At 43.3% G+C, this 12,153-nt stretch overlaps 1 protein-coding gene across 1 annotated transcript; it reads right to left on the bottom strand.

Moving 5' to 3' along the window:
- Nucleotides 1-14: 14 nt before the first annotated feature.
- On the bottom strand, nt 15-10,935 carry LOC115335232. The gene is made up of 10 exons (XM_030000621.1): nt 10,591-10,935; nt 10,164-10,247; nt 9,380-9,423; nt 8,469-8,562; nt 7,273-7,342; nt 6,191-6,819; nt 4,692-4,818; nt 4,165-4,263; nt 843-971; nt 15-111 (listed from the first exon to the last, which is right to left on the bottom strand). Exons 2-8 carry the CDS (start codon nt 10,204-10,206, stop codon nt 4,167-4,169), a joined length of 1,104 nt encoding a protein of 367 aa, XP_029856481.1. The 5' UTR covers nt 10,207-10,247; nt 10,591-10,935; the 3' UTR covers nt 15-111; nt 843-971; nt 4,165-4,166.
- Nucleotides 10,936-12,153: the final 1,218 nt, after the last annotated feature.

Here is a 12,153-nt window from a genome sequence, read left to right as displayed (position 1 = left end):
GTAAATTCCTGAGTATTTGTTTTGTATCCTTGGTTGGTGCATTGCTGCCCCTTTCAATAGTGTTGCTGGGGGTAACCACACAGCTTTTGAATTCAAATCCTTTACCAGGTTCTGTGGAAAGCATTTGGAAACAACAGTGGTGTTATTACTTCAGAGATGTACCAATTCCTGTATCTATCATGTGATCTCAAAACATGCTTCCTACTATAGGTCTGAGGACTATTTGCATGTGTAGCCCAGGCTTGTACGTCTGTTGTAAAATCTGCAATGTTCTAGGAAGAAGATAAATCTGTAAGGGTGAAATTTGAAGTTGCAGTGGCCAGTTATACAAATTATGTGTACTTTGTGGCCCTTCAATACAAATAGAATTTAATATACATGGGCAGTGAAACCATTTATCTCATAAACCTCTTATGCTTGTCAGTGTAGCACAGTGAGAACTCAGTGGCCAGCCTCAGCTGTTGGTAGACCCCAGGAAGCTCTACAGCTGCGTCTGGCAAACCGACACAGCTAAAAAGCAGAGTATGCTAGTATGTGTGGGATATGGAGCTGATGCTGTATCTCTGCTGGGGAGACATAACCTGTGATATGATCCAGACAAGTCTTATTTTAAGGACACAGTACATTTGCATTGTCTCTTCAAAACCACAATGGATTCAATGTGCCAGCTGACCATGGACAACAGCTTTAGTAATTGTTCTGGGGGGTTGTTAACCTGACAAGTGAGCTATTGCAAAGTCATTAAAGATAGGCCCTTGAAACGTCTTGTTTCAACTAGTTTTAATAAACCACTTTTTTGTTTGTGTGCCAGAACTACTAGTGTTGTAGAGAGGCAACTGTACCAAAGCCATTTGCTGTGGTCTGCTCTTCAGCTGTGCTCCTCAGATTTGGAAATGTAGGGAGTGGACCAAGCAACTTTCTAGCTAACTTCTGACCTTCTCTCCATGCAGAAGCACCAGGTACCTTCACACCTGAAACAGAGGATTTGTATTTAATTATTAAACCCTCACATGTTCTTTGAAAGAAAGTTGTAACTGTATTATAAATCTTTTTGATGGTGTTTTCCAGGAATCAGACTCAAGGTGTGGGTAGATCTAAAAAGTTTCAGTCAGAGCAGGTTTAAAAAAAAAGTTGATGCTACTTTGATAACAAAAAGGTTTTAAAGCACTCGAACTTTGGAGGCTGTAACTCTGCTAGGGTCTATTCACCAACTGACAGAGAGCCGGTTCATGAATCAGATGAGGGCAACAAATGAAGGTTAAGTGATTTCCTAAGGCATTACCATTAGCATTTATATAATTTAACACTTGTAGCATGTTCACACGGTTCTTACAAGTTTTACTGAGAAACCCTTGACTCCCAGAGTCCTCAAGAACACTAAGAAGAGGTCGGGACATCGACCTGAGAGCATCTGAGAGCATCCTTCTATGATAGCAGCTGCAGACAGCTGGTACTTGCTGGGTGCCAACAGATTTGAGACCTGGAGGGAGGGGGATAGTGAAAATATTATTTTCCTTGTGATTACTTCAAACTCACTAGAGTAAAATAATTCATTTTTAAACTGGTAAGAATCAGCAGGATGCAGTGTGAAAGAATCAATGAACGATACAGGACGAGGGACAATGTATAATGCAAAAATAAACGATGCAGTATGCAGCACAAACAAATTATTCTTGCTTAATAGGTGGTGTCACATAATAGACAACATTTATCACTGTTTTACTTCATAATTTCAGATTGCATTCACAGGATGCCAATACTTGCACTGGCATAATTATGTATTTATTGCAACCACTTCTCCAGCAGAAGGTGACTAAACAAGTACTTACTTGGTTTTTGCATGGAAATCGTCCCCACCAAATTCTCCCCCAATGAAAAAATTAAAGCTTTTTCTTAAAGAAAAGATTTTACTCTTAAGTCAGTATCAGCCTCAGTTCAAAGATGTGGTTCAGTCAACTGACTGTGTCAGGCTTTTCCAGCTTCTGTTCAGTAAACTTGTCTATGTGCTGAGCTGACTGTGTGCAGCACCTCTGAGAATCATCTGTTGGACACGAAGCACTTTCAGAGACTGACTGGTTAATGGGGTTGTCCTGAGATTCCCCTTTGCTTTGTGAACAACAGCTATAAGGCAACATCTTCTCAGCTAACAGTCCTGGGCTCTGTACCATCGCCACTGATAGAGTCACAGCCACTTACATCAGCTGAATTTGCAGCAGACTCTGAGATGCTCTGGAGGCGCATCTTAATCATGCAGTTTAGGCCGTGTCACAAGGGAATGATGTTTTTCAGACAAGGAAGAGCTTCGCTCTCTGTGGGGCTGAAGCCACTTCCTATAATCATGTGGATTTACTTGGGAAGTCTTCGGAGGAATTATTCACTAGATCTATGCAGTTTGTTCAGTGTCTGACAGGAGGAACCATGGATGGCATTGCCAGAATCTGTTGGGCTTAGGAGGGCTAAGATCCATCAGTGTCTTTAATGAAACACCTTGCTGTATTACTTTGTTTTCTAGTTTAGCAGTATTAAAAATGCAGGATGCATTTATTTGGTATGCTGTCTTAGGTTTGCTGAATGCAACTGACAAAGTAATATGTAGATCTAACAACCTTTACTTCACCATGTTGTCTGATTTCAATTAAATCTTTTTTATCTACACAGTGTTTATTAACTACAGAAACTATTATGCTAAAGTTCAAGAGCAGCCTGCATTTCTGATGAAAACAGTTGCTAGAAGAAAATCTTTTGATATAAATATTCTCGTGGTTTTTTTCTACCTATGAACAGATGAATATTTTATAGCTGTTGTGACTTAATTTTTTGTTAACTACAGCAAATTTATAATTCATCAAATTCCTGAGTACTCTAGCTCTGACCCCTGCCCCTCATTCATCTCTTCATAGCCCTGCCTTGGCTCTTTCACTGACAGAAACTAATAGCCAATAAAGATACCATGACACTGGCAGTTACAATGATGAATGCTTCATGTGGCATGGTCTTATTATGACCCACTCTCAGAGGAAGATCAAGCCATTTTTCAAACAATCCATTAAAACAAAAAAAAAAAAAAGGAGGGAGAATGAAATTATTATATATTTCATGCATTTTAAATAGCACTTAGGTAGTAGAGCACACGATGCCACTATGCTCATAATTTCATCTGCATGGTATTAGATAGCTTGGATTTTTTTCTTTCTGTTTCACACAAGTTACATACCTAGTACCTTGGCTAGTGTAAAATACAACTGCTTTGAGTGAGCAGCACAGGTAGCACTTCCACTATCTGCCCTGTTCCCCACAAAGTCTGAATACAACCATTTCCTAGGCAAAGTAATAGCACTAAATGGGCAAAATTACTCCAGTAATTCAAATGTGCACTTAGACATACGGGTCAAAGAAAACTGAGAACTAGTGACTGGGACTCCTGTTCCTGCTGTTGACTTTGTAGTAAGGTTGTGGATAATTCATCTGACTTTTCACTAGTTTGATTTGGTCCCCATTTTGCGGCCAGGAAATCCCTGCCTTCTGGTGGCACTCTTAATTCATTAGGGAACACAGAACTGAACAGGTGACAGACAGCTCTTCCCACCTAGGCCATATGGCTTATTTTTCATTTCTGATGATTTTTAATCCTGGCAGGTCTGGAATTCAACTGCTGCAGGCAATGGTGTGACAAATTGTCAAAGGTAACAAAGGTGGGTTCTTGGACAAAGGTGGGTTCTTGGGTAATGCCTGTGGGCACAGGCACGAAGCATCCAGCAAATCCTTTGCACATGGAGTGCCCGGCAGTGGGGGGGTGTATGGCAGTGACTTGCCAAGCTTTACCCAAAAATCCAGTGACAGAAAGTGGCCAGTCTGATACCCCAACCTGGGGGCCTCAGCATGATTCACCAGCAGCTAACCCAGAAATTAAGCCTTGTGTCCTTGTACTGCTGGTGGTCATCTTCTGCCTCCTTGAACAAATACTGATTTTTGTCTGTTCCTTCAGTGGTTTTCTTTGTTACCTGCTTGGTATAACTGGGCTCTGGTCCTTGACTGTGGAATCCTAGGATTTGGTATTGTTTTAATAACCAGCTAAAGATTTTGGCAGGTGAGTGCCCAGATGCCACTGACCTCCAGCAGTTTTGTCCATTGGTCTGTGTAATTTCTCATGATTTTCATCCTTACCTTTACCTGTTGCTGCTCTCTCCAGAACAAAGGACTTGGGTGAAGGCTGTCTCTGGCTTTGTGTTTGAATTCTCTGTGCTGATCTTCTCTCTCTTTGGTCTTTAATCAGGAGGAAAAAACCCACAGAAAAGTTTTAGTGTGCAGTTAAAATAAAACTTCAGCCATGACTGCTGTCAACAACAAACCAAACCCAGCCCCATTCAGTTGGAATGCAAAAGTGGGAGTGTCTTTAATGACACTGGTCACTGAACAAGCAGGACACATTTTCTGGTGGCACTGGAAATGTCCCAGCAAAGCAAACATTGGCTTGGATCCCTGAGGTTACGTCCGTGACACCATCTACCCGTACAACAGCGTACCATGCAAACAGCCCTAACCTAACTGGCACATCCAGTGGGTGCAATGGGACACCTTTACCCTTGGCATCTCTCTGGAGATCCAGACTAACCTTCCTCTGCAGAGTACACAAACACTGCATGCTTGGGCAAGTTGCCTGTAACAAACTGTTATGATAGAGTATTGCTAACCTGGGATCTTGGGGGGGGGGGTTATAACCCCTCCCTTGTCCAGGGATGGTAAAGTCTTCTCTGCCTGGTATTCTGTGAACTTCATCAGGCAAGGAGAGAACAGACCTCAGGTTCACAGCACTAAAACCTAGAAAAACAGATACTTTAAACCTGTTAGGCTATAAGGAGCAGTGCAAATGCTGGTATCCAATAGCACTGAGCACCTGTACGTGTGAAAAGCAGAAGCAGGCTTCCTAGGCCAGACTGCAGGTATCTGACAGAGGTAGTATCTGGCAAAGCAGCTGTGACACACTTTTTTCAGTGGTAGAGTACAGTCAGACAAACTGAACAACCTGCATCTGAACCGAGCATCTGGAGCTGTTAATCTTCAGCCTCTGTTCTGCCTCTGTTCTGCAAGTTGAACTGTTTGTCTGGTAGTTCCCTATCTCAGTTACATAAAATGATCCGGGTTAAAAACAAACTAAACTAGCCTTCCCCCTGAGAATGTTCAAAAGAGGCTCGGCAGGGATTGTGGCTTTGGCTTCTGGGTATTAGGAGGGGTAACGCTGTGCAGTGATGACAGAAAGCACTGCCTGATTCAGCTGAAAGGAGGAGACGGCAGCACAGATGTGTGCTCCCACAGACCCAAGGTAAGCACCATAAAATACATCCATACATCGCTGTAAAAGGTGATTTGGAGCAAATCTAAGGGAAACGCCCGTGGAAGCTTGTGGTGTGTGACAGGGATCATAGTGCCCAATGAATTAACACTAATGCCATTATAGCAATAAGATTTATTATGTACAGCTTTTCAGCTCGTCTTCTCTAGTCTAATATACCCTCAGTAATCCCCCGTTGGCTGAAAAGATTGCCAAGCGGGCAGGCTAACTGGGCTAGCCGTAGGCAGTCCTTGCTCTTGAGTCCATGCATTACTCACACCAATCTGAGATCTTAAATCACACTAAACTAAAGTGACAGCTGTAGATGAATGGTTCTTCAGGCCCAAATTTAGCAGCAAAGCAGGATAAGGAAGTCTAATAATATTTGCTTTCAGATCCACACTAGTTCCACTGAATGAACTGTTAAATCCCCTGTAATGCCTCTGAACTACACAATTCCTGCTTTAAATACCTGTGGTGCCTCTCCACAGTACTGTGCTGCTGTTTTCCATTTCATGCTTTATATGTGGCAAAAGGAAGAATGTGGGAGGAAAGGGGAGAAAATAATATATTTGCAGCAAATTCTTTACTATTTTGTGGAAAGAAATTTATAAATTTGTGCATGCTGGGGAGTAAATCCAGTGGAGAAGTGAACTTAGTAAGCAGGTTGATATGTATAGCACAGGGATGTTTATAGCTCCCCCAAGGGCTGCAGAAGTAAATGAATTTATCACATGAACATGGTTGCTGCCCCACATATACCAAAGTGTGGGGTGGTAGCTGTGTGGTTAGTTATTCAGCTGTGCCAAAGCACTGCTAGGTAATACACAGTTTCTCCATAGATGCCAGACTACTACTGACCTCTGTAAACTGGAGGAGGAGGAGCAGACGCCACTTTGCACACCTTTCTCTTCAGGGGTCTTTTTTGCAGTGGCTCTTTAGCGTAGGCAGAAATCAGGCACTTCTGCTCCTGAGATGCTACTTGCTGCTTTTGCTTCTGCTCCTGGATTCTCTTCTTGAGTTGCTCTAATTTATTTTGAGGTGTTTTTTTCCCCAACTCTTCCAGTTCCTGATCACTGGGCTTGCTGGCTGATGAAAGGTGGCATGTAGGAAGCAAGACAGCCGTGGGCACAGGAGTGTTGCTCCTGCTGCCAGGTGGGACAGCTGAGAATGGACTGCTCCCTGCAGGGGAGTGAGGTGGGTGATGCAGAGAGCAGGGAGATTTTTCCTTTTGTACTGTGTGACCTCTTGAATCTGCCTGCTCCCTGAAATTGTCCCCTCTTGGTCGGTACAGGCTCTTTGCAGGTGATTGTGTCCCAAGTGTGCCTTTGCCATCTGCAGCCTCCCTCCTGGCAGGGCTGCAAGGTGATGAGTGTGAGTCCTCCCTGGGGAACAGAGGGATCATTCTGGATGGGTCAGAGCTCACAGCAGGGCTCTCGAGGAAACAGGTCTGTGACCAAGCAGAGGAGAGAGCAGCACAGTTTCCCTTTCTTAAGAAAAAGAAAAACAAGACTGAATATGTAGGGGTGTATTATGAAATTGTTCAATATACTGCTAATATGAATGACAGCTGAATTTCTGCAACATGCTCCGATGGTGATCTCAGTGTCTCCAAAGGATCAGCATTTTCCCAGTTACCAACAGTTTGGCAAATGAAGATAATATTTGGGGAAGTGCAAAGCAAACAGTGGTCTGACAAGAGTTATTACAAGAATGGGCAGATAGACTAACACAGAGAATTCATGTCAGGGCATTGGCTTTTCCACTGTCTTGTTGGTCAGCATTTCCAAGGGTGAAATTGTTTGGTGACTTTTTCTTTTTTTCTAATAAATAGTAAGGTGCTAAACTTTTTCTGAAGTCCTACATCCCAGAATGTTAAACCCCTTCACGTGTGCCTTCGTCTTTTCATCCACCAAATGCTGTACGTTAAGGTTATTATTTACCTGCAGGCTGGAGGAATCTCATTGCTCTTTTTCTCATTTGAGGCTGTTTCATCTTTGTTCTTCTTGCCATCTACACCATAGCAAAATTATGTCAATGTCAAAATGTCAAAAATGTTCCTTAACCTTTAAATTAAAACAGTTCCTTTTACTGGGGACTATTCCCCAACCTAATCTGGCCCTTTGGATACCTGGGTACGATTTCATTTGTACTTGGTAATGAGCCTGCCAGCATTGCAGTTCTGGGATGGAAAAGTGAGAGTTTGTTCTTTGGTGTAAAAATCTCTGTGTACACTGTCTCCATGCCACCCTGGTCTGCAGGGCAGACTGAGTATTTGGTTACTAGCTTGCACAGAAACCCATGTTACCTTTAGTACCCTGTGTCCCAGCTACTTGAGTACCACAGTATATGGTGTTAAAGTGTGCTCCACCAGGTCACATCATGCCCCGTCATTTAAACCCAGTGAGAAACATTCATCTCCTCTTTCCTTCCCTTGTTCAAATGGCTTGGGAGCAAGAAAAAAGATTCACATGCAAAACCACAAGCTCCAGAAAAGCTTTTAACAGATCTGCTCAACACACCTCTCTTGCTATCCTTGTTACTGAGACTGGGGCCCAGGCAGTGAGCCATCTCCATGAGCATGGTGCAAAGCCCTACTGCTTAGGGAGGAAATAGCATCCATAAATATTAAAGGCTGGCAGCTTAAACTGTTCCCAGCCAATAAGCCATCTCAAAACCAAATACCTAGCAGATGCAAAAATAACAAGTGAAGTCTGTTCTTGTTATTAGTTTTTAAGAGTCTTCTGGAATTTGGTTAAATTTCCTGCTTTTTTCTTATCCCATTTTGTCTTTTAGAGATGATTTTAAACACATTATGTATTTCCTGCAAAGTAAACAAACAAAATGCTGTATTTACATCACTTCAGTTATGTCTAGGAAAAAAAACTTCAGAGGACAAGCACAAGTAGCTTTTACTTTTCTGTAGCTGCTGGGTATTAATGCTGCATCTTTTGCCTGAGCTCTCTCCAGCAAGGTGTGACTCCTTGTGCATTGTGATATTCTTCTGGGAACATTAGTAGAAAGCTGATTGATTTTCATCAATAAAGAGAGCCTTTCACTATCTCTTGTCACCTTCCCTTCCCTCCAGCACCAAAGCAGTCCCCCTGTCTCAGCAGTTTCCCAGTAGCTCAGAACTCACCAAAGCTTTTTTCATGCCAAAGCTTTCTTCTGGCTGCCTGTGATTTGGCACAACTCCACGTTTGATGATAAAATTTGTTTTCAATCCTTTGTAGCTGTGAAAAGGCAGATTTTTCTTTTGAAGGGAGACATATGGTTTTTTTTCTGTGGTAGCCTTTTGCTGGCATACACTGTTTCTCTGATTAATTTTGCAGCTCCTAGTTACTCTGTAAATACTGGCATGTCTGAGCATGTTCCATGTGGTATTTCCTACAGTTGGAAAGAATGCAGTTGACTGGGAAGATAAGAGATGAAATCACCTCTCTCCATTATTTACACTTTGCATGTATGTGTGCCTCAGATTTTTACCAGAGCTGCTCTGATGTTTTTAAAAACAGCATAAGCTGGGAATAACCCCAGCCAATAGCAACTTCAACAGTGTGATACTAGTGTCACATCTTGACTGCGCAAGCAACACTGCATGCATTTGGATATTATATATTCATCCAAGCAATTTCACTATTACAATTGCAGCTGCTGTGCCTGGCATAAGCATTATTATGTTTCCTACTAAGAGGACAATAAGACAGGGAGAATTCAGAGGGTGTCCCAGCTCAGTGTGTGTCAGCTATTATTCTGCTCAGGGCTTCAATCACAAGCAAGGCAAACCTTTATCTGTTCTTGTCATTAATTTTGAAGAGTGTTGTGAAATTTGTTAAGATTTCTTGCTTTTCTCCTTATCCTCTTTTTGTCATTTAGCAAATGATTAAAGGGGTTATATGTTCATTGCAAAAGAACAAACAAAATGGCACGTTTACATTGCTTTCAGTAACACTGTTTCCGTGAAAGAAAACTCTGTGGAGGTGATGCACAGGTAGCTGACAGGAAGTGATAAAAGTATGTGACAGCAAGTGTTCCCCGAACCGCACGTACCACTGCTTTGGCTTTCTGAAGACTCTTCCAAGCCAAGGCCACATCTGTGGAAGCAAGAGATGAAAGACACGTTTTAGCATCTCTTCACGCATATAGACAATTTCCCCTCATCCCCAAGCCAGAACAAATTATAGAGCTGGTGGCTGAAACACAGAACTGCTCCTGAAAACTTGTGTCTGGACTGCTTTTATATACAGCTTGCTGTCAGTGTGTTCTTAGTTCTGTCAGAGCTAATGCTCTTTAAGCTATGTTAGTGCTTATTCAGCAAAATCCTCACTGATATTAGCTGGTGGTTTTGCATGTATTTAAGAAAGACTGAGCTGAATTTCCCAATTCAGTCCTATTTGGTAGTGGTTACTTACAAAAAAAGACCCATACAGGATTATTTGTGAGAGTAAGAATGGCTCATGTCTTTTTACAGAAAAAACAAAGCAACACATCAGATATAGAGAAGCTCCTAGTGTGAACTTTTTGCATACATCCAACAGTAACTGAGTCTTGACGACTTCAGGCTGAGGAAGATTCATAGAGCAGGTTTTTGTTAGAAAGCAGCATGAAATGGGGAGTTTTGGTGTTGCTGTAGGAGCTACAAGCACAGTTACAAAACTGTCCAGCACTCTCCAAACTTCAAAATATTTGCTCCATTGTGTTTGAAGTCATGCAATCCAGATTAAACTAAGCACTAAAGTCTTTCAATAAGCAATAAATCCTTGGTTTAAAATAAAGTTATTCAAGTCTCTGCTATGACTGTACAGAGGAAAATGGAATCTCATTAGCCACGTACCAGCTAGACGATCTGATTCTCCAGATGCGAAACTGTTATCCATCTTCCAGCTGTGCTAGAGCTCTGCTTACTGGATAGCCATGTCTGAAATAACCATGCAAAAGGACTAGTCATTGCTGCCCTTTGAGAAGCCTAGGTCAATTTTTATGCCTATATATGTTTTTTCTCATCTATAATTGCTGACTGCCCATAAAGACCCTCATCATTTACATTTCTGTGGTGTTTGCAAATGTTACCTGTTGTTATTAATTTCCTCAGCCTTGTGAAGGAGTCTTGGGGAGAGACAGGGATATGACACACTTGGTAAATGTCCTGCTCTGGACCAATACACCTTGAAGAACTGCCCTGGGAGCTCGGGAGTCTAGTGCACTCACTTGAGGTAATGACTGTATGATCATGTCCCCGTTACTGCCTGATGAACACTTACCTTTCGAAGCCTTATCCATGCATGGAACAAAGTTTCCACTTAGGAGCTGTGCAAAAGCATGTAGAGAAGCACTTTAGAGATGATCTGTGAGAGGGCTGCAGTCTTTCTGCAGTGGCTAATCCCAGAAGCTACTTCCAAAGGGAGGTATAAGAAAGATGTCAGCACTGAACATCCCATTTGCTGCTCCTTCCCTGGGCTGAGCCATCCACAGGAACCAGCTCCCCGGCACCAGCTGGGAATGCAGAAGTTCCTCCGAGACAAGCACCAGGTCAGTCCCTGCCCTGCCCATGAGTGCTGGGAGGCGTGGGACGACGTCCAGAGGAGTCCCACCAGCCCAGCCTGCCATCAACCGTCGCCACACCTTTGTTTGAGCCCCTCTGTGCAGGGCGACAGTAGCGACAGCACAGGGAGAGGCTGTTAGGAACAGAGCAGAAAACAAACAGCAGCAAAAGGAGCCTGAAGGCTGATCTCAGCTTGCAAACATGTGGCAAGATGCCAGCAGCTTTCTTGACAAGCCCTTGCGTCCTTTCCAGGGCGTCCGGCATCCTGGCGATGACCGCTCCCAGGGCTGGATGGCTGCTGAGGAGAGGGCAGGGCAGCAGAGGAGCAGGGCAACCAACCTGGGGCCCAGGTGGAAGCAGCTCTGCAATTCTGGGATGGGGAGAGAATATGGTGCCAGAGCAGGGGGAGAAACCAGACCTATCTGAGTCCTCATCACAGGGCACCTTTCCTCGTTGCAGAGCACCTCTTGTCATCCTAGGGCACCTCTCCTCACACCTTCCTCTGTGGGTTCATCAGCCTTTGATCCTGCTCTCAGAAGCACTCTCTGTCACACCTGAATCCCTGGTCTCAAGAGAGAAGGGGGTTTAATTCTGAATATTGCCTTTTATTTAGGGGGAAATGAAAAAAAGGGTTTCTGGTCTTTGTGATTGTAAAGAAAAGTTTGAGAATATAAAGTCAGTGTATGCTAAAGTCTCAGATAAGGCTTTCCCCCCCTTTGTCACTTTTTTTAAGTGTCACAGTTTTTAAGTTTAAGTATTTGAAATCTGGGGGTAACCATTCTGGTTGTTCAAGTCCTGCTGTTCTTACCCTCCCATTTTGGATTAACCAGAGGGAACAGTTTATTCAGCAAACAGCAGAGGGCAAACTGAGCTCGCAGACAGGAGATGAAGCACTCTCAGTGCTGGGAGGCTCTGGGCCCCAGTTTCTGCCTGGACAGCCCAGGAGAATGGCAGCTGCCACCTTGGTCAAAGACAACCTGGAATGGGTAGCAGCAGAAAAACTTTTGCTATAGCAGTGATTCACTCTCCTCTTCGTTCTCATACTTTTCACAGATCATCTTTCTGATGGGCTTCAATGGGCAGTGACATCCTGGACTGAGGCCTGCCAGGGCATTTCTTAAACCCTCCCGAGATTATGGCTGCAGAAGGCTAAGCATCCCTTAAGGTGTATCTCAGTTGGCGAATTTGCCTTCTGTTTGCATGTTGCCCATGCATTGCTTTGGGAGACTTGGTTTCTGCAACTCTTTGCCCCAGAGTTACTCACAGCTAATTCCTGGATCTG

This window comes from Aquila chrysaetos, chromosome 24, assembly GCF_900496995.4.
Source record: "Aquila chrysaetos chrysaetos chromosome 24, bAquChr1.4, whole genome shotgun sequence".
Taxonomy (NCBI): Eukaryota; Metazoa; Chordata; class Aves; order Accipitriformes; family Accipitridae; genus Aquila; species Aquila chrysaetos.
Note: the sequence above shows the minus strand (reverse complement) of the source record. Positions and strands in the feature narration are given on the sequence as shown.